The following is a 21,777-nucleotide window of genomic DNA, read 5'->3' on the forward strand; positions in this document are numbered from 1 at the left end:
AGCATTCAGGAGGGGGCTGGTTGCCAGAGGAACCAGTGATGAGGTTACAGGGTTGGAACATTCAGCCCCACCCCTGGGCCTCAGGAAGGGGAGACAGGCTAGAGATGGAGTTAATCACAATGGCCAATCATGTCCATGTAATGAAACCTCCACGAACACCCTAAACAACGGAGTTCAGAGAGCTTCATGTTGGTGAATACCTCTGTGTGCCCGAAGGGAGGCATCCCTCCAACTCCACCGGGACAGAAGTTCCTGTGCCCAGGATCCTTCTGGACTTTACCCAAAGTACCCCTTCATCTGGCTCTTCATTTTCATCCTTTATAATAAATCAGTAAACATAGTAAAGTGAAGTGTCTCCCTGACTTCTGTGAGCCATTACAGCAAATTATCAAACCCAAGGAGGTGGTCGTGGGAACCCCCTATATACAACCAGTGAGTCAGAAGATAGACGGCAACCTGGCACTTGTGACTGGCAGTCTCGTGCAATTGAGTCCTTAACCCATGAGGTCTGCACCAGCTCCAGGTGGTCAGTGTCAGAAATGAATTAAACTGTAGGACACCCAGTTGGTATCAGAGAGACAGAAAATTGGTTGGTATTAGGAAAAATACCACACATTTAGTGTCTAAAGTGTTGTGGGTGAAAAACACCATAAGAGATCTTTGGATGGGAACCCATCAATGACTGGACCCTTGAGCTTACTCTGCTTGGCTTACTGATCTGGGAGAAAGATCTCAAAGACACAGTGGCTGAAATGTCCTCCTGGGACCATAGATCTGCTAGGAATGGTTGTCCTTGCTCTCTGTCCTGGATATGCCCTTCATCTGCCTCCTGGGATATAAAACCTCTTTAAAGCTGTGTTCTCTCCAGTGGGAGAAGTGGCAAGGAAGGGGAAGAAAACAGACTGAGAGCTGTCAAAACAACAAAGACAGAGGCCAGCTACAGGACTAAATGCAGATCTTTGCTTAGAAGGTTGAGCATCCTAATCCCTTCACTCCCCACCAGTCTCAACGTACTTACTTCCCCTCTCCTCAACAGGTGCCCCACCTGTCTCTCCTGCTTGCCAAATGCCATTCCACAGCCCCAGCACGTGAAACATGAGAACAAAGTAGTTGGAAGAAAAACAGAAACCAGAGTTATAAATGCATATTCGGAGTGTGCTAGGAGGATCCCCCTCTCTAAAATGCCTCTTTCACCATGCACCAAAAAAAAATGGAAAGAATAAAACCTCTCAAATTTAACCTCTACAAATACGTTGTTTTGCTTAGAGTAAGTCCCAGTGCTGGCAGGCCGTTTCAGCTTCCACCTCCCCTGCCTTGAAGTAAAGGGAAAGCTCCAAAGACCTGGAAGCTGTTTCTCTCATGAATAGCCCTGCCAGCCCACCTAACCGAGCAGCAAGGGGCTCTAACAGGCTCACCATGCAGATGACATGCTGGTCTCTCACCCGGTCCCTGTCAGCAGCTCCTGCCCTAAAATCGGGAGAAAAGGGAAGAAGGCCCTAGGAGGCAACAGCTGGGGAGACTCAGGAACTAGGACAACTCTGCTTGATCTCTCTCTGGATAATGTATTCTCCAGGTGCGTTCTCAGGACTAGCTGCTCTGGTCTCAAGTAAACTCAATTTTCTCAGGAAATTGTGAGTTGGGCTTAACAGCCCAATCCAAACGTGGCATTCCATTCCAATTCCCTGTCTCTATGCCTGTCCAATTTGTCTCTTCAGCTCGATGAATGCGGTTGCTCTTCCAGCTCTGCATCTCAAGATGGAGACAGAGTTGAAAACTCGAGCTAAGTCCTTTCTGCACTCCACCCATGGCAACCTTTCTTCTGTAGCCATCTGTATTTGCTCCTTCCTGCCACCTTGTCTGAGTTACAACAACCACTCTCAGAGCCGGTCTCCCAGCCGGACGACCTGCTCTCCCCATTTCCAGGCCAGCCAGCACACTACTTCCCAGAAGAGTTTTTCAAAACCCCATTCACCTGTCGGTGGCTGCCTGCTCAAGCATCTCAGAGGTTTCTCATCGTCTCAGATCCCAGGAGGAAGCTGGGCATTCACAGAATGAATCCCCCTACAGCAGCCATTCTTTCAACAGGTTTTTTAAGCACAGGGTCCTGTGAGTTCAGTAGTGAACATAGCAGGTGCAAACCTCCACCCTCGTGGGGCTTCCATCATCTTCCTCCCACCAGCGAGGCTGGGGCATCACCCTTCCCAATGCCCGGCTTTTCTCATCATCATGACTTTTCTCCACGTGCCACCACCTGGATGCTGTCCTCTCCTGTGTGACGGCTTTTGGGCAAACAGGCTTGAGCAACAGAATGTAGAAAGGGCCCAGAGCGACCCCCTGGCTGAATATAGACAGGCCCATCGGGCGACCAACCTCAAAATACCAACAGGCCCTAACTAACCAATGGGCTACATACAGCCACAGTTTGGCACGGTTACCAAAAAAGGGAAAATTCTGTGCATCCCCATACCTCCTCACCTCCCCCCTTTAAAAACAGCCCCCATGCACTGCCTCGTTGCAGTCTCTGCTTTGCTGTCCTGTCCTCTGCAACCTTGCTATATTCAATAAACTTCTCCTTTGTTTTGCCTCAAGGGAATCCTTTCACTGCACACACCCCGGGTTCCACCCCACATTTGGGGGCCCTCATCTGATCGGGAGAGACATCCCATTTAGACACCACACTCTCTGCCAGCCCAAACAGGACCCCCTTGTCTCAGGGCCAGGTCTCCCAGGTCTACTCTCTTGAGTAGCCACCCATCTGACAACCATCCCCTCAACTTGCAAGCCCTCAGGCTCCTGTGTTCTACTCCACACTGTGTTCCCCTGTGGCTGTTCTCCCACAGTACCACCAACACAGCCACCATGATGTGTCTGCTGGGTGCCACGTCACGTAAGCGACTTTGCTTAATTCCCCCAACAGCCCTTTGAGGAAGGTTTTATTGTCCCTCTTTTATAGATGAGGAAACCAAGGCTCAAAGGGGCTCAGGAATTTGCCAGAAGTAACAGAGCTGGTAAAGGGCCAAAGTCAAACTCCACCCCTGACTGCCTGACTCCAGAGCCCTGCTGTTAGCCTTCATTTTTGCACTGAGCATCTCACCTGGCACAGGTGAGCGCCAATTACGGCGGCCTCGTTAACAAGAGCTCCTTGAGTGAGCATGTATTTTGTCCCAGCACATGCCTGTCTTCTCTCTCCAACCACGGGAACATGACCGAGGCAAGGGCCACGCCGTCAGATCCTCTGGTAGCTCTACGGCATCCAGCAAAGAGCGATGCCTGCCGCAGAGCCACAGTAAACGCCTGAGGAAAGAACAATTTCTTGGAATACTGCACAGTAATAACTTTTGCCCTTCTTAAACCATTCAACTGTGAAACACGGGATTAGGTCATAGGGAATTTATTCTGCCAAATATTCAAACTGCCATTTAAGACTATCGGAGGTGAAAGGGGAGGGAAAGATGGCTCGGGTCAGTAAAATCACAAACAGCTTTGCAACCAACTGGAAGGGAACAGTCGAAAGCCTAGAAGGCGGAGCCAAGCCTTCAGGTCTCACAGAAGTGGCCCTGGCTTCAGCCTCGGGCAACACGGCCAGGAGGAGACCCTGCCCTGAGTGGAGGCTCCCAACTGGCCCAAAGTCCAAGTGACCAATAAAGAGCTCTTCTGCAAACTCCCAACAAGAGATGAACTGAAGTAGGAGAGACTGCGTTTCAGAGTGATCTCTTCAGCGCTGCGACCAGTGACGCTGCCACATCACATTCTAATGCCCTGTGTGACAGCAGGAAGGACTCCAGGCCAGGAATCAAGGTGCTGCTTTCAAAGCTTCCTGGTGGAGCTGGTTGGGTCACCGAACCCCACTAACCTCTGTCATCCATAAACAGTGAAACCATGACCTTGACCAGTGCCAGTAAGAACTGTCTGACGAAATGATGTACTGTGAAGTACTATACACATACGAGGAGTGTTACCAACAACAGAAGCAACAGAACATCAGTAGGCAGCTCAATGATGCCCTGGAAAGTGCTGGTTGGGATTAGACTCCAATATTTGTTGAACCCTTGATGGCTAATGGGCAGGGGAGAGGCTGCCACTATTAGGTTATAGCAGCTGTTCTACTTTTGAGGCAAAACTTTCCTGTCTTGTAATTCCATTCTGCTATTTCCCAAGCAGTCAGTAAAATTTTGCAAAATGTCCAGTAATATTTTTCAAAGCCGTATTTTGAGAACTTATTAAACTGGTACGTCTGCATCTTTCAGGCAAAATGGTACGAGGAGAGAGGCAATAACCCTGAGACAGGGACACGAGGCGACATGCACAAGAGTGCATTGACAGCTGGCCAAAAAATAAGCAACCCAGGCAGATTTCATTCACTTAACAAGTATTTTGGGGGGCCCATTACGTTCTCGGCTTGGTAGAACATAGAATAAGCATTTCTTAGGCACTTCTAGAAATACTTGGGGAGGGGAACTTGGTAAAAGACAGACTTCCTGCAGATCAAGGGTGCAAAGACCTCAATTGTTATTTAGGGACTAAAGTGAAGTGTTGTCTGGGAAGATAGAAGATGTCCGAGCTATCTCAGACTCAAAGGTCAAATACATTGAAAGTCGGCCTCATTCAGCATCTGTGTTCAGCCCACTGCCTCTGGCTCCTGTGGTTTGCAGAGAGAAATGAGCTCTTAATCTTATCAAAGATCCCTAGTTTGTGGAGTTGCTTAGGCGCTGCTTTCAAGATTCTGTATGTAATGCCTAGGTGTGGCTCTGAGTTTTCCTACTTGGAGTTCCTGGAGCTTTCTGGGCACAGAAATTCTTTTCATCAAATTTAGGAAGTATTTGGCCATTATGTCTTCAAATATTCATTCTGCTCCTTTCTCTCCATCCTCTCCTGCTAGGACTCCCATATGCACACATTGTTTACAAGAAAGTCACAGGGGGCCTGGCTGGCATAGTCAGTACAACATGCCATTCTTGATCTTGAGGCTGTGAGTTCAAGCCCAACATTAGACCTAGAGCTCACATTAAAAAAAGAAGAAAGAAAAGAGAAGAAAAAAGAAAAGCAAAGCCAAGTCACGGGCTCAAAGTGGAGTCACTTGCCCACGAGAGACACCACGAGCAAACGAGAGACACCACGAGCGAGCAAACGAAGACTTAATTGCATTTCAACCTCTCTAGGAATGGAATCTTAAACCAATCAATCTGGAATTTTCTGGTCAGCACAAAAGAGGTAATCTGTCCCAGGGGCCTTTCCACCTCCCAGAGAAAGATAAGGTAATCCACCTAATAAGACCTCCTGCTGCTCCCCCTGAGGGAAGGTGACTGATCTGGAACAATCTCTTCTTTTCTTCTGCTAGTAACTCCTTCCGCTCACCCTCTCTCCTATAAATACCTTCCTTTAACTACCTGGTACCACTCCCCAGACCTCTCTACTTCCTAGATGGGATGCTACCTGATTCATGAATCATTTAATAAAGCCAATTAGATCTCCAAATTTACTGCAGAATTTTTGTTGTGTAATAATGTTGGTAAGGTTGATGGTGTTCTTCAGGCATCTGAGGCCTGTTCGTTTTCCTTCATTCTTGCTCCCTTCTGTTCCTCTGACTGGATAATCTCAATTGACCCATCTTCAAGTTCATGGATTCCTTCTTCTGCCTGCTTTATGCTGCTATTAACCCCATCTAGTGACTTTTTCATTTTGGCTGTTGTAAATTTTTCAACTTCTGAACTTCTTTTTGGTCCTTTTTTCCCCTATCATTTCTATTTGGCGAGGCACTGTTCTCATAGTTTAGTTCTTTAAACGTGTTTCACCACAGCTGATTTAAAGTCTTTATAAAAGTCCAACAAATGAGCTTCCTTAGGGATAGTTTCCATTGGCAGCTCTTCCTGTGTATGTGTGCTTTCTTGTTTCTTTACATGACTCAAAATTTCTGTTGAAACTAAGATTCGGCCATTTCTCTTGAGTAAATGTTCCTTGGGTTGCTGCAAGCCATTAATTTCCAGAGTTCTGAAAAAGATGATTTTGACAATTTTTGCCAGTTTTTTCATTTCTTTAGGGAGGAGCATCTTTTAAGAAGTCTTTATTCCAATACTCCCCAGGAATCTATATCTTGTATGGCATTTAGAAAGAGGTTTTCATCCCCCCAAAACAATCCGTTGGAGAACAGGAGTAAAAGAGAGGAATTCTTTTTTTTTTTTTTTAATATTTTATTTATTTGTCAGAGAGAGAGCACACAAGCAGGGGGAGAGGCAGACAGGGAGAAAAGCAGGCTCCCCGCTGAGCAAGGAGCCTGATGTGGAACTCCATCCCAGAACCCTAGGATCACGACCTGAGCTGAAGGCAGATGCTTAACTGACTGAGCCATCCAGGCGTCCAAAAGGGAGGAATTCTGATAGTTAAAGCCCTGTCCCTGATCTTAAGTCCCACATAGTATTATTATAAATTGCACCCTTCTCTATTTTTTTTAAAGCTGATTATTCAAAATTAAAAGACACCGCAAAACAAAAAAATTTTAAACACATAATTTTATAATTCAAGCATCCAGGAAAAAAAATTTTGGTATAGCATTCCAAAATAACCAAAAAGGAGATGCCACACGTTCTGTTTTATAATATACCTTTCGCAAGTAAAAGCATCCTGTTCTAGGGTAATAAATTTAGAGCAACAGTTTCATTAGGGTACAAGGGCTATTTTTAAAGCTGCATTGTATGATTCTGAACAGATTGTACTTGTAGCAATACTTTTTTATGTGCATTTTGGTGGTTTCCCATTTTCTTTTTTTTTCCTTTTTTAAGACTATTTTTAAGTAATCTCTACACCCAACGTGGGGCTTGAACTCACAACCCTGAGATCAAGAGTCACACGTTCCACTGACTAAGCCAACCCGGTGCCCCGATTTCCCATTTTCTGCTATAAAAGTTCTAATCTGAACAGCCCAGTTTGTATGCTTGCCCCATTATACCTTAGGTTACATTTCTAGAACTGACATTGCTGTATCAAATGCTCTACTTATTTATTTACTTTAAGTTTTAGGTGTGATCTTCTCTATCTCCCCTGACATTTAATACCCTGCCCTGTGGTGGAGTACATCTTCCTCTCTCTCTCTGAACAGAGATTCTGTTAACTCAGCGATGGCACTGCCATCATCAGTATACTCCCATATGCTCTTCATTATCACACAGTGATGCTTCACCACCTGAAGGGGAAACTCAGAGCCAAAGCTAAATAGAGACTGTATTTCAAACTGCAGAGCAGGAATCTAAGCAGTCCGCCACTTAAATGTCATTTTCTTGGAACTCCACACTTTCACTCTTACACACATGGGGTGACATCAGCATCAGCCATCATGGGAGAGGTCAGGCCACATTAATAACTTTCAACCAGATCCCACTAACCACCCACAAGTTTCCTGAGGCCACACCCAGTGACCAGGATGGGAATGCAAGTCCACATCCATTTATCATCTAACATCAAATCTATAAAAGGAATTTGATGGTAATGGTCCCTCCAAAGAGACTGGTAGCTCTCTACTGCAAGGTCAGGGAGAAGACAGGGTTCTCAACAATATTTCCAGGAAGCTGAACTGAAGAGAAGGAAAAGGGAGGCATGGGTTCTTGATGCCAGGATTTTTCTTTTCTTTTTTTTTTTTTTTTAAAGATTTTATTTATTTATGTGACAGAGAGACAGCCAGCGAGAGAGGGAACACAGCAGGGGGAGTGGGAGAGGAAGAAGCAGGCTCACAGCGGAGGAGCCCGATGTGGGACTCAATCCCGGAACGCCGGGATCACGCCCTGAGCCGAAGGCAGACGCTTTAACGACTGCGCTACCCAGGCGCCCTGATGCCAGGATTTCTTGGTAACCAAGCCTGAACAGAAACCACCATTACTCTGAAGTACCAGACTCCTTTTCTCTTCATTTGAGAAGATGTAAGAAATGGCAGGGGTGGGGGAAAGAATGCCAGACCTAGACTCAGAAGACTGGGACTCCCAATTCTACAACTGCTGGGTCACTAGCCTGAATTTACAGCTAGTCCTTGGTCAGACGAAGCCTTGGAAGATAAACAGAATCTCAATTCCACCCAGTCTGTACTTTAATTCCACCTATTTTGTGGCCATAGTGCATGAGAAATAAAGCCTTAAATAGGTTAATCGAATCTAGTGATCCAGTCACACGGTATGGCAGCCTGGGTGGAAAAGTGCAGAGTTCCATGGGAAGAAGATTAGGCAATGTGATGTTTCAATCTGGGGCATATGGGCTGGGAGCCTATCTCCACTTGGGGGCAAAATGGCAATGAATCAGGACTCTGCCTAGCAGTTGGACTCAAAGGAAAAGACCTAGTTTCATCCTGGCCAGGAATCTCCTGAATTATAAAGAAATGTCATCTAGTGGAGAAAGAAACTCCTGAAGTTGCTTAGGAAAATAATTTAGTAAAGTTTGAAAACAGCATTATTTCTTTGTTAGGTAAGATTCTTTAATTCCAGGAAGTTAAAGCATTAAGAATAAATATGCCCAAGAAAATAAAACCTATAGTATTTATAATTTTGAGTTAAGAAATCTGTGTGTATCTGTTATTTTATTTACTTTAATTCAAGGGAATTCGGTCTGTTCAGAATAACAAGTCAGTCTCAAAATTCCAATTAAAACGTGTAACTGAGTAATTACTTCAAACATGATTTTAAGTAGGAATTTTATTAAGTTTAATATTAGTATGGCAGATGACGAATAAGCTCAAAGATGCTCAACATCATTAGTAACCAAGGAAATTCACATTGAAACCACAAGACACCAACACACATCTTTTAGAATAGCTCAAATTTAAAAGACTGACCATATCCAGTGTCAGTGAGGATGTGGAGAGACTGGAGCTCTCATATGCTGCCAGTGGGAATGTAAGATGGTACAGCCACTTTGGAAGAAGGTTGGGCAAGTTCAAGTTACATATACACCTACCATATGCTCTAGGCACTCCACTCCTACACATTTGCCCACGAGAAAAGGAAATATATGTCCACACAAAGACTTACACACAAACATTCATAGCAGATTTATTAAGAACGACCAAAAACTGGAAACAACTGAAATGACCAACAACAGGTGAATTAATAAACAAACTGTGGAGGAGCCACATAATGGAATACCACCCTGAAGCAAAAGGGAAAAGAACTACTGACGGATCCAACAACATAGACAAATCCCAAAATAATTATGCTGAGTGGAAGAAGCCAAACGAAAAAGGATACATACTCTATGATTTCACGTACGTAAAATTCCAAAAAATGCAAACTTATCTACAGTAACAGAAAGCAATTCAGTGGTTACTTGGGGATGGGGGAAGCAGAGAGGGTGGGAGGGAGGGACTACCAACAGGCATGAGGACACTTTCGGAGGCGATGGATGTGTTCACTATCTTAACTGTGGTTAAGGTTTCACAAGAGTTCGCAACTAATGAATCACTGAACACATCAAAAACTTATGATGTACTATATGCTGGCTAAATGACTGTAATAAAAAAAAGGTTTCACAAGAGGATAGACATGTGGAAACTTATACATTGTACACTAAAGATGCACAATTTATTATGTTAAAAATACCTCAATAAAGTGAGTAGAATAGCTTTAAAATGGTAAAACATAAAACAGCATAAGAATGTTTAGGAAAATTTAACACTCAGCTTAATTTATTAGATTTACAGGAATTATTTAAGCATTAGGGATGTTTGTTAGGCAATTAGAAGTGTTAAAATAATTAAAGAAAGTTGAATGTAATTTACAAATTCAATTTAAAATTTTCAAATGAGTTAAGTTTGCAAATGGAATCAAGTATTCATCAAAAGGTCCCTTCAAACTGTTAAAATTTTCTAGAATCATAACTAGAACAGAGAGATCTACAGGCTTTCCTTAAAAGCGCAATTTAAAAGACTGGAGGCATCTGGCTGGCTCAGTTGGTTAAGCATCTGACTCTTGATTTCTGCTCAGGTCATGATCTCAGGGTTGTGAGATCGAGCCCCATGTCGGCTCAGGATGGGCAGGGAGCCTGCTTAAAATTCTCTCTCTCCCTCTCCCTCTGCCCCTTCCCACCCTCTCCCTCTCTATACATAAATAAATAAAAATAAAAATAAAAATAAAAGACTAACCTTTGGGGAACCCGGCTGGCTGGAAGAGCTCATGGCACTTAATTTCGGAGTTGTGGGTTCGAGCTGCATATTCAGTATGGAGATTAGTTAAATAAGCTATTAAAAATAAATAAAAAATAGGGGCGCCTGGGTGGCACAGTGGTTAAGCGTCTGCCTTCGGCTCAGGGCGTGATCCTGGTGTTATGGGATCGAGCCCCACATCAGGCTCCTCCGCTATGAGCCTGCTTCTTCCTCTCCCACTCCCCTGCTTGTGTTCCCTCTCTCGCTGGCTGTCTCTATCTCTGTCGAATAAATAAATAAAATCTAAAAAAAATAAAAAATAAAAAATAAAAAATAAATAAATAAATAAATAAATAAATAAATAAATAAATAAAAAATAAAATAAATAACAAGAAGACTAGCCCTTAAAGGAAGAAGTTGATTTTGAGTTTGGGATCTTAAGAAACTGAAGATCAATTTTTTTTTTCAATCAAAGTAACTTCCAAATTATCTTTGCGTTACACAAAAGCCCAGGGGTAGGAGAGGGGTGCTGCATCAAAAACTTCACCCGGACATTCCAGTTACCTGAAACTCACCAGGTCACTTAGTCTCTCTGAACTTCAGTTTCCTCATCCACAAGAGAGAAATTCAGAATAAACAATACATTTATTATTAATGATTTCATATTAATAAATTTCATACTGATAAACAGCACATTAGTAAAAGCACTCGGAGAAGCATACAGTGATGCGCAAATATGACAAATTAGCAGCATGGTATCACTCTGGAGTAACTGCAGCTGTTCCCAGACCCCTGGCTGACCAGTGACAGACATGCAAAAGGTGCTACGCATATCCTGGAGACTAAGCATGACTCAGCACAGACAGACCACGGAATTTTCCCTAAGGCCTCAGCCAGGGATGGATGTCTGTGGGGAAGGGAGCTGCCACATGTGGAGTCGGGCCCCATTCCGCACACAGCTGGTGGAAACGGACTTAGAGCAGTCTTGGCTATCCGACCCCCCCCTTCTCTGGCGTACAGGCAAATAAGGATAAGGAGCTACTGGACGGCAGCGAAGAGGGGGTGCTGGGATAACCTCGGTTACACCTCTGGTATACTACTTAAGAAACAACAACAACAACACCCTGCATTCCCCTCCCTCCAGGATCACCAAGGAGACAACAGAGGAGGAGGGCAGGGACCTTCTATGGCAGTCTTAGTTCCAGTAACTAAGGAAAACTCTGAGGACTCAGCTGGGACTTAGGGAAGAAGCGCCAGACAAGCCCTAACAAATTAGATGACATGGTAAAAGGCAGCCCTTCTTGCCAACTAATTTTCCCTTGCTACTGACAGATCTGGGGGAAAACATACAAGAAAAGAGGGCACTCTTTAAAAAAGCAGAGGGGAAGGTCAGAATCTTGGATCCTGCTAATCAGCCTTCTCTGGGCCCCAATTTCTCAGCTCAGTAAGATAGGTGGTTTGGGCCTTCACCCAACTCTCCACCTCTCCTCACAGGGATGCAGGTAAGAGCAGTAACATTCAGCTCTATCAACCAAGAACAGCAAAATGAGAGCAAGCAGAGAGAACAGGGCAGTGGAACCTTTGTGGAGGGTAGAGTCCATCAAAAATCCGTACCCTTTACTCCACACCTACCTTTATGTGATGAAAAAAAACTTATTTTAAGTAGCCTCCACGCCCAATGTGGGGCTTGAATCACAACCCTGATACCAAGAGTCACATGCTCTACCAACTGAGCCAGCCAGGCACCCCACTCCACCTGCTTTTCAAAGCAAACACAATCCTAAAGTAGAAAATGGCCATTGCTGGTCCAAGACCTAGGACTACAGAGGGCTGTGGGAACATCTCAGAGAGCAGAACAACTCCTGGGTCATGAAGGTTCACCTGAGAAAAATCCCCACACAATGGGAAGAAACCCAAGAAAAATCCCAACACAAAGGAATCTCGACTCTGAGCACAGAACATGAGCTCTGGGGAAAGCTGTCCCTGAGCCACAAAGCCCCCAGGGCACCTGGCTATGAAACGAGGGTAACAACTGGCCTGCCTCTGGATGTGGGAAGACCAACGTCATCAGTGTCTGAAATACAGGGGGAACACTCGACAGAGAGCTAGGATCATGCTGGGCTAGGACGTTTGTGTTGGACTAGCAGCGGGAGATAGGACTGGGTCATCAGGTAGCCTCCAGCCCAGAGGGCCTTGGCATTAGGCTGCCGAGATGCACGCGGATCGGTGCATAGGGAGAAACCAGTGTGAGAAAAGCAGCTGGTTACATGGGACAGCGCTGCCTGAGCACTATGTGGGCAAAGAAGGTCCTTTACCCCCTTATCACTGGGACTCCCCAAGACTGGGTGTCCCTGTCTGGAAACACAGGTCAAGTGTTTTTACAGCCAGCTGACAGAGCCACCTCCCACGTCCAGCTTCACACTTCCCTGGGTCCCCCACTACCCAGCTGCCTGTTCTACCCATTAACTCAAGGGGTCTTCCCAGAGGCTGCCCAGCCCTGGACAGGCTTCTTGTGGTCCGGAGAAGCCTCGGGTCCCTCCCCTTGACCAGCTTCCCAAGCCACACCCTTCCAGAAGTCAGGCCTCCTGCCGAGGCTGCTGGCTACCAACTGGGGCCAGCAGAGAGCCAGATGTCACTTTTCTGTGTAAACCAAGAGAAATCAGGAACAGACAAGGACTGCTTGTATTTACCAAAACTCAGAGCTTGGCCTTTTTTATTTACTGAACTTGATGACTGACATGCCAGGACTGCTAACACCCACACCTGCTCACAAAGAGGAACCACATGCATCCCACCAACCTGGAATCAGGCACAGACTTACCCTCAGTATTCTGTCAGCTCTCAGAAGGCAGCAGCTATCTAAAGTAAAGGAAAAAAGAAGTGTTATCCTCATTTCTCCAGGCATTCCCCCAGAGAACCTAGGAGTGGCAAGAACACAGGTTTAGAACCCAGAGAACTGTTACTCTGCTTCCATCTTAGGGACTTGGGATGGCGGCGGGGGGGTGGGGTGGAGGGGGACCCGGACAGCACAGGGCTGAGACCACCCTGGCTCTTGTCCAACTGTCTGGGCCCCACCCTTGCAGCTCAGCCGCCCATTCCCATAACCACTCAAAGCCTGTTTCCTCATCTGTGAAATGGGAATAACAACAGCATCCAGCTCATAGAGTTCCCAGTGAGGTAACACACACAAAGCACTGGCACCAAGCCTGGTACAAAGGACGCTGTCAGACATTAGCCACCGTGCTTAGTAAGGAGCATTAAAGTAAAACCGTTTTCTGGCACCCACTACACAAGAACAAGAAGTTCTAGAAACTGTTATTGTTTTATCTGAAATGTTTTCTCTTCCTGCCCACCTCCATCCAGCCCCAGGCCCACCTTCTCGCCACAGCGGTCTCTAATCCTTTAGGAGCTACCTCCCCTTTGGACTCTCTGAGCCTGGTTCCTATCTCACTAAGCAACTTGACACTAATTAAGAACTGTCTTATGTGACCTGACAGTTGATATGTCTCCTATTTCCCTATTTCCTCAGATCTTTTCCTGCAGAGGTAACACATACACATAGGAGAGGACAGCCCTTGTTTAGACCCATGGAAGCCCATCATTTTTTAGAGTTTTACAGACCACTTGAGTTTGTTTTTAAAGATTAATTAATTGAGAGACAGTAAGCAGGAGTGGGGGGACAGAGGGAAAAGGAGAAGCAGACTCCCCACTGAGCGTGGAGCCTGACAAGGGGCCAATCCCAGGACCCCGAGATCATGACTGGTCTAAAGTCAGACGCTTAACTGACTGAGCCACCCAGGCACACCATGACCTCTTGTTTTTGAAAGGTCACACCTGTCAGTCAGCTCTAGGCATTGGTCAGTAAAGAGCAAAATGGAGACACAGGCCAGCAAGCCATTGAATGGATGAATCCATGTTCTAAGAAGATCAGTTGCCTTGACAGATTATGTCAAGGCTAGAAATAAATCTTTGGGGCATTCAATTCAATAAAATATTTATCAAGCACATACCTTGCATGAGGCAGCCATGCCAGAAGGCACAGGCTCTGTCCCCAAAAAGCCCAAGAGCAAGTAGTTGAGGGTTAGCTAACAGAGGATGAAAATGGAATAATACATGAGAGGGAACCAAGCAGGGTCTCCGAGCCTGGTAGCCTAGGGTGGACCTGTAAATGAGGGCCTAAGAGTATCTCTGTCGTAGGGCTGCTGTCATGACAAGTAAGTTAATACATGTGGTGGGGTTAGCAAGGCCCCCTGCCACCCTACAGTTACAGTAAGAGTGCAATACAGGTTGGCTTTTATTGTTAATAACAATAAATCATTAGTTATCATTATTATTATTAAATGAGAGAGCCCACATCCAACCAAAAAGACTGGCAAGACTTCATACTGCAGAAAGCCTGAGTCTTGAAGAATAATTTCACTTTAATAGGACAAGGTAAGAGGAAAGGTCCTGCAAAAAACAAGGTCACCAAGGAACAACACCGGGGTGGGCGGGGCGGGGGGGGGGGGACGACACTAAAAAGCAAGTCTGGGATGATGCCAAGCAGTCTCAGACGAGGGCTGAGGGCAGAAACAAGTACCTGTGGTGTCAAATGGAAGAAATAGCCCAATAGATGGCCTCACATCTTTTCGTTCAGTAGGAAAGAGGAAATTGTTCTTCTTTCCACCATTTCCCACTCTCCACTACGGCGCCCTACTCCTTTGGCAGTTCGGCAACGTGTCCACAACTGAGACTGGAAGCAGCAAGGACAGAGACCAAGGGATGGTCAATCAGGCCCGGATGAGGTTTCAGAGTAAGCAGGCAAAATGGCCCACTTCTACAAAGGAGGTCTCTGGTAAGAAACTAGCCCCTGAACAGGCACAGTCTCTGGATATGAGGAGTCAGGGCCCATTCAGAAGAGGGTCAGATGCTGTTGGGAGGCAGCCAATGAGAAGGCCCACCCTAATCCTCAAGGAAAATGTCTACTCAAGTGAGGCGTCCAGCTCATGTGGAAGAGTGCTAGTGACGGATCTGCATGGTCTGGGGCCTGCCCAGGCCTTCCTCCCAGATTCATTGCCCTATGACAGTCATCCACGCGGCTCCTAAACGGGACTCCTTTCCTGGTTCCCCAACTTCCGCCCTTCCTTCCTCACTGGTTTCCAATTTGAGACATTTCCAGTAATTCACCTGAAACATTTGTCAACAGCACTGACAGGTCACAGGGCAGAGGGACACAGAGAACTGCAACCTGGAATGACCTGGGTCTGAGCTCTACCCTGCCATGGCCCCAGGGCCTCTGTGAGCAGTGTTGGGAGGACTGGCACCTGGCATGGCACCTGGGGTACTGGGTGCCAGAAGTGAAACAAGGAGAAAGCAAGGAGCAGGGCAAAAATAGGGCAGGTGGCCTGTATTGGTATATCAAAGGCAGCAGGGATCCGAGAGGCTATAGCCACCAGGGCCAACCACCCTGAAAGGTGATCTTCAAGGGGGAACTGGCACAGAGAGGGTCCATCGGGCTGGGGCAGGCTTTGGGAGAGATAACAGGAAATAAGGCACAGAGCAGACTTTGGGACAAATTGTGGAAACTCTGGCTGGCAACCGAATTCAACAAACAGATATTGAGGAACTATCGTGAACAAAGCCCCTTCCAGCAGGGCAGGGCAGCCAGTAAGAAACACAGGATGCTTGCTCACAAGTTGCTCACTAGAACACAGACACAACCTGTAGCTCAGGCCTGCTGTTGGGCCCTCAGAGCCCCACCAAGCCCAGTGGCACCTGTGGAATCCAATCTCACTTCTGACTTTTCTGCACCTCAGCAAGTGCCCTCGCCTTGTTACATCTCCTGGAGAGGCCTCTTCAGAGTGCCCAACCAAACTTCTACTCAACTGGGAAGTGCTACTTCCCCCACCTTCTCCTCCCACCTTCCTCAGCCTTTCTCTTGCAGGTTTTAGTTGCTTAAAACTCGCCTCTCCTCCATAATAAAACCTAGACTGCTCAAACCCAATCACTGCTTCTTCACTGCAGGCCCCAGTGGAACTGAAGGAGACTCACCACTCACCTTCTCCAAAAAGCCTGCCCCAGTCCCACCCTTTCTCCTTTCCCTGGCCTTGCCGTGTGGTTTGCCCGGATTTGTGGGCCTTGCTGTATGGTTTGCCCGGATTTGTGGGCCTTTACTGAACTTCTTAGAGGCCTCCTAGATGCCATACCCCGCCCACATTGCGCTCTCTACAAACATCTGTGGCAAGCTGGCTCACTGGTTAGATTCTGTTTCTTTTTCTCTCCCAAGTTTGCCAGCAGTCCTAGGGCAGGGATTAACCTCACCTCCCAAGTCTTCTCTCAACGCCCAGTCTAGGGCTCCCAACATGGTAGGTGTTTGAAAAAATGTGATGCAGAGTTCCAGAACTAGGATCAGGAACGGGCAAACAGAAAAGCTGTCACTGAAAGTTAACTACAAACGCCGAGCACATCCACCCCCACCAGAAGTGTCTGCCTCACAGTCAGGGGAAGGGTGGCATGGGGAAACAGGGCTGTTGGCAGGAGGGAAGGCAAAGACTTCTTGGTCAAGAAACTGGAAGTTAAAATTGTGATCTGGCAAACACCGGCACCTCTTGGAGCCTCAGCTTTCTCACCTGCAGAATGGGAACAACGAGCCCGGCCTATTCTCTTTCACAGAACGAACGTTTCAATGTTTTAAGAGTTTCAAAGCTGCCAGGAACCTTGGCCTAACCCCAGCATTTGTGCGATGAGGAAAGAGCTCACCAGATGTGAAACAACTCACTCAAAAGTACAGAAAACAAGTCCCGCTGGAAAGAACCTGCCATGGCAGGTCCTCAAAGCCAGGGCGCCCGATTCCGTGCCCAGAAGGGCACTTCCAGGACCGCCCGCTGCTCCTCATCGCCCCGGGCCAGCGCACTTTGTAAACCGCTTCAAGCCCGAGAATAACGGGCTGAGTCCAGCCCCACCTCCTCCTCACTGAGCAGCCGCCGGCGAACCACTGCTTCGCCTCCGAAACCAAGTGAAACCAAGAATGCTCGACAGGTTACTACGAGAATCCCCACAGCAGGCGGAGTGCAGGCACTTGGAACACGGAAAACCCTCGCCTTGCACGCCGCGGCTTTCTTCAGGGCTGAACAACTTCCAGTACGCTGGGGAAAGCCTGGGCTCCCTCTTCTGACAGACTTGGGTTCGAGCCCTCACGGACCTCGCCCGAGGCATTTGGGGGTTCGGTGCGTCAGTTTCTCCATCTGCAAAATGGGCCCGAGGGCAGGAATAAGGCCGCCGCCAGGGACTCGGGGCGGACGAAGCCCAGCGGGGAGGCGGGCCGGGGTCCGGGCGAGGGGGCCCGGGAGTGGTTCCCCAGGGCGCGTGCGCGCGCGGGGGAGGAGGGCGGGGGCGGGCCCGCGCTGGCCGGCCGGCCAGCCCCGCGGGAGGGGGAGGGGGAGGGGAGGGGCGGCGCACGTCGCGTCTCGCACCGCCTGCCGCCGTCTCCTCCAGCCGTCACTCGTGGAGCCCGCACCGCCTTGGCGCGCACGACCCTTACATAAGCGTCCCCCGCGGCGGCGCTGGCGCACGCCCACCTGCTCCGACCCGCCGCGAGTAGAGGAAGGTGCGCAGCGCCGCCGACACTCACCTCCTCGCCTCAGCCGCAAGTCGTCGCCACCGTCTCTACCGCCGCTGCCTCCACTGACAGGGAACAGCTGCGGTCTCCGCGCAACCGAACTTGCTGCAGTCCAGGCCCCGCCTTACAGACTTCTTATTGGCTCAGGCAGCCCATCCCCTTCTGTTATTGGGCAGTGACTCCCGTCACTCACCGCTCCGGCTCAGGACTCCTCCCTACCCCCCGCCTACCCGTCACGTTTAAGCCTTGGCGCCCCACGTCAGCCCCGCCCCTCGCGTCGCTGGCGGGTCCCTGGATTGGTAAGGAGTCTGGGAGAGCCCGCCCCTGGCGCGCCACCGCCTACTCCCTTGTCTTTAGAGCCCCACGTGGGCCGCACCGCCAGGGCCTCCACCCGCAATAGGCGGAAGTAACCGGGCTCCGACGCGCTGTGATTGGCTGTCGGCGGGGGTGGGGACGTGCGATTCATTCACCCGAGTAGCACGTGTCTTCCAAAGCCGCAAGCATAACAGATCGCACGGGGACTCAGAGATCTGGGCTGGACGCAGATGCCCAGGGCGGACGGGGTAGAGGGCGGAAGAAAAGCGTTTGCGAAGGGCAGGAGGAAGGAGATGGCAGTTGTACCACGTGGGTGTGCGTGATTGTGTCCCTTAGCTGTGGGGGTGGTGGTGATGGGCAGGAGTCCGTCTGTGTGTGACCTTGGACAAGCAGCCTCATCGCTCTTGAGCCTCAGTTTCTTAATCGGCAAAGTGAGGCCCCTCAGTACCTAGATGGCTTAGAAGGCTTGATTAAACAGAAAGCTTCATAGGCTGGGCTCTGTGCCAACCAGGGGATATGGGAGTCACCAAAACCAAGCAAAATCTGCTTTACAGTGAGAGAAAAGACAGACAATATACAAAATACAGGGTACATCAGATGGTAATCAGGGCATGGAGGAAAAATAAACTGCTTCCAGACAGTGGAGAGGATCAAGGACTGTGAGAACATCTTGTTAACTAGGAATTGCTTACTGAGCATGGAGAGAGACTACAATTCCATTCTCTATTGTGTCTGTTACATTCTCTGTCTCTATTTTGTCTCTCCAACTTTCATGTCCTTCCTTCCACCTATCTGGCTGAACTTCAACATAGGTCATTCCAACACAGTTTAATTTTAATAGCAGAGCAAGGATTAAAATCCCAATTCTCCAGATCCACATATTCATTCTATTAACAATTCATTTAACTGTGCACCTACTATGGGCCTAGTGCTATGCCAGGACACAGTAGTGAAAAGACATACCCCACGGCATCAGTTCATAGAGCTCACATTCTATTAGATGTCCTAAGACTCTTCTACGTCAGAACTTTGCTTATGCCAGAAAGAATTAAAGCTGTGTGACCCTGGCCAGGGCCCCCTGCTCCGGATTGAATTTCCTCTTAAAAGCGGTTGACCTAGGGTGTTATGCTAAGTGAAGTAAGTCAATCAGAGAAAGACAATTGTCATATGATCTCACTGGTATGTGGAATTTGAGAAACAAGGCAGAGGATCATAGGGGAAGAGAGGAAAAAATGAAACAAGACGAAACCAGAGAGGGAGACAAACCATAAGAGACTCTTAAATCTCAGGAAACAAACGGAGGGTTGCTGGAGTGGTGTAAGGTAGGAGGGATGGGGTGGCTGGGTGATGGACCCTGGGGAGGGTATGTGCTATGGTGAGCTCTGTGAATTGTGTAAGACTGATGAATCACAGACCTGTACCCCTGAAACAAATAATACATTATATGTTCATTTAAAAAAAAAAAAACGGTTGAACTTGGGGCATCTAGGTGGCTCAGTCGGTTAAGTGTCTGCCTTAGGCTCCAAGCCCCACATCGGACTCCATGCTCAGCGGGGAGCCTGCTTCTCCCTCTCCCTTTGCCTATAGCTTCCCCTGCTTGTGCTCTCCGTCTTTCTCTCTCTGTCAGATAGATAGATTGATAGATAGATAGATAGATAGATAGTAAGCAAGCAGTTGGACTTGATGGACACTGAGTCCCTATTACACTGTTGTCCCTTTTACTCCTCTAGCATGCCTACCTTGTGATTTCAACGTTTCCTGCCTGTATCTTATATCCATGTAATATGCGGGCCCTGCCGTCCTCAGGAAAGACAAGGCCCTGCTCTAGGGCTGGCCGTGCTACAAGCTCTGTGACAGGTCAGCTCAGTAGGCTAGTCTCTGTGACCCTGTGGGTCTGGAGCAAAGAGTGGGTGGCTCCAGCCAGGTTCAGGTGATTCCTGTGTCACCACCACCAGGTAATGGTCTGAACAAAGAAACTAATTGAGAACTAGAAAATGGACTGCTGCGAACAAAAAAAGTATGGATTTTGAATAGTTAGCTCAGTCATATAAATTATCTAGTTCAAGTTAGATTAGGAAACAAGACACCTCTCCATTGGGCTCTGTCCTTCCCCCAGGCTGAGTTCCCCAGGAGGACAAAGTTAGAAGGGGTATTCCCACCCAGATAGAGAAAACTGCCCAGACAGAAACCTGTGTGGAGAGCCTAATGCGACTTCGAGAAAGCATCTCTCTGTGTGGGCTTCCGTACCACTGGTGATGGAATCTCCTCGGGACAGGGTGCTTGCTAGTGGGAAGCACACATTCCTGAGCACCACTCCATGGTTCTTACGCATATTGATCACCAACTCAGAGGTCTTAGAATCACCAGCAGCATACTACTTGGGTCCATTTCTGGGGAATGAGATCCCTGCATTGCATTACTAGTTTAAGAAGCTTTCCAAATGGTTCTAATGTGGGTCAGTGTTGAGACCCACTAAGAGACCAACAGAACTTACTCTCTTGGCTTCCTGATAATAAGACACCCCTGGGGCTCTTAAAAAAAAAAACAAAAACAAAAACAGATGGGGCGGCTCAGTTGGTTAAGTGTCCGATTCTTGATTTCGGCTCAGGTCACCATCTCGGGGTGGTGCTAGTCCCTCTCCCTCTGCACACCTCCCTACCCTTCCCCCGCACATGCTCGCACTCTCTCAAACAAACAAACAAATAAAATCTTTAAAAAAACAAATAAAAACAAAAAGGATCCTGGCCCCCTGGTCCCTAATTCAGTAAGGATTCAGTAAATCTGGTGATTGGGCCCAAGAATCTTTTTTATCTATTTATCTATCAAAAGCCCCAACTGATTCTATTTTTTTAAGATTTTATTTATCCATTTAAGAGAGAGAGAGAGAGCACGCAAGCACAAGTGGGGGAGGACCTGAAGGAGAGGGACAAGCAGACACCCAGCTAAGTGTAGAGCCCAGCATGGGGCTTGATCTCAGGACTCTGAGATCAGGACCTGAGCCAAAATCAGACACTTAATCTACTGAGCCACCCAGGTGCCTCTCGAGCCCCAATTGATTCTTGAGGCCACCAGAAGCTTGGGAAACTTCACCGAGTTCCTAGGAGGCTGTAGGGGAAGGTGATACGGGAAAGATAGGCTGAGATCCGGCCCCAGAGGGCTAGTGGGGAGTCTAGCTCTGTTGGGAGGGAGTGGTCCAGGGGCAGCTGCACAGCAGCTCATGGGCTCCTGTTAAGCTAGGACTATGTCTGCCTAATTGCTTCTTAGTATCAATCATTTTCTGGAAAGTTCTTAGTTTGTGTTTGTCTTGTGTAGTCCCATCCTCTTCTCACATTTGAATGTTACCACTACAAGAGTTGAGTCTGGCACACAGTCGATGCTTAATAAATAGCAAACGAAGGAATGGGAGTCATCAGCCCACACTTAGTGGTTAAAACCATGAGAGGGAATAGGAATGCCCCTGAGACCGACTGGAGTCCACCAATAGAGAGGGAAGTTCGGAGAGCATCACATTTAAGGGGAAGGGGAGAATTAAAGAGGGGGAAGGGGGGTGCCTGGGTGGCTCAGTCGTTAAGCATCTGCCTTTGGCTCAGGGCGTGATCCTGGCGTTACAGGATCGAGCCCCGCATCAGGCTCCTTCGCTGTGAGCCTGCTTCTTCCTCTCCCACTCCCCCTGCTTGTGTTCCCTCTCTCGCTGGCTGTCTCTCTGTCAAATAAATAAATAAAATCTTTAAAAAAATAATAAAAATAAAGG

At 47.7% G+C, this 21,777-nt stretch overlaps 1 protein-coding gene across 4 annotated transcripts in view; it reads right to left on the reverse strand.

Annotated features, from left to right (window-relative positions):
* Window positions 1-17,849, reverse strand: part of PC (pyruvate carboxylase) — a 94,267-nt gene extending 76,418 nt beyond the window's left edge. The window contains exons 1-3 of one of the 4 annotated variants that reach the window (XM_087855061.1): window positions 17,724-17,849; window positions 12,936-12,973; window positions 3,095-3,294 (exon numbers count right to left, since the gene is read on the reverse strand). In XM_087855061.1, the coding sequence (XP_087711187.1) occupies window positions 3,095-3,154 (60 nt within the window). In that variant the 5' untranslated portion in view covers window positions 3,155-3,294; window positions 12,936-12,973; window positions 17,724-17,849. Of the gene's footprint in view, window positions 1-3,094; window positions 3,295-12,935; window positions 12,974-17,193; window positions 17,295-17,723 lie in introns of those variants that run through there. The other 3 variants (XM_045775784.2, XM_045775781.2, XM_045775786.2) reach the window with 3 other exon arrangements.
* Between the last annotated feature and the right edge of the window lie 3,928 nt (window positions 17,850-21,777).

Source organism: Ursus americanus, chromosome 24 (genome assembly GCF_024610735.1).
Source record: "Ursus americanus isolate L20-20 chromosome 24, mUrsAme1.1.p, whole genome shotgun sequence".
NCBI classification, from domain to species: Eukaryota; Metazoa; Chordata; class Mammalia; order Carnivora; family Ursidae; genus Ursus; species Ursus americanus.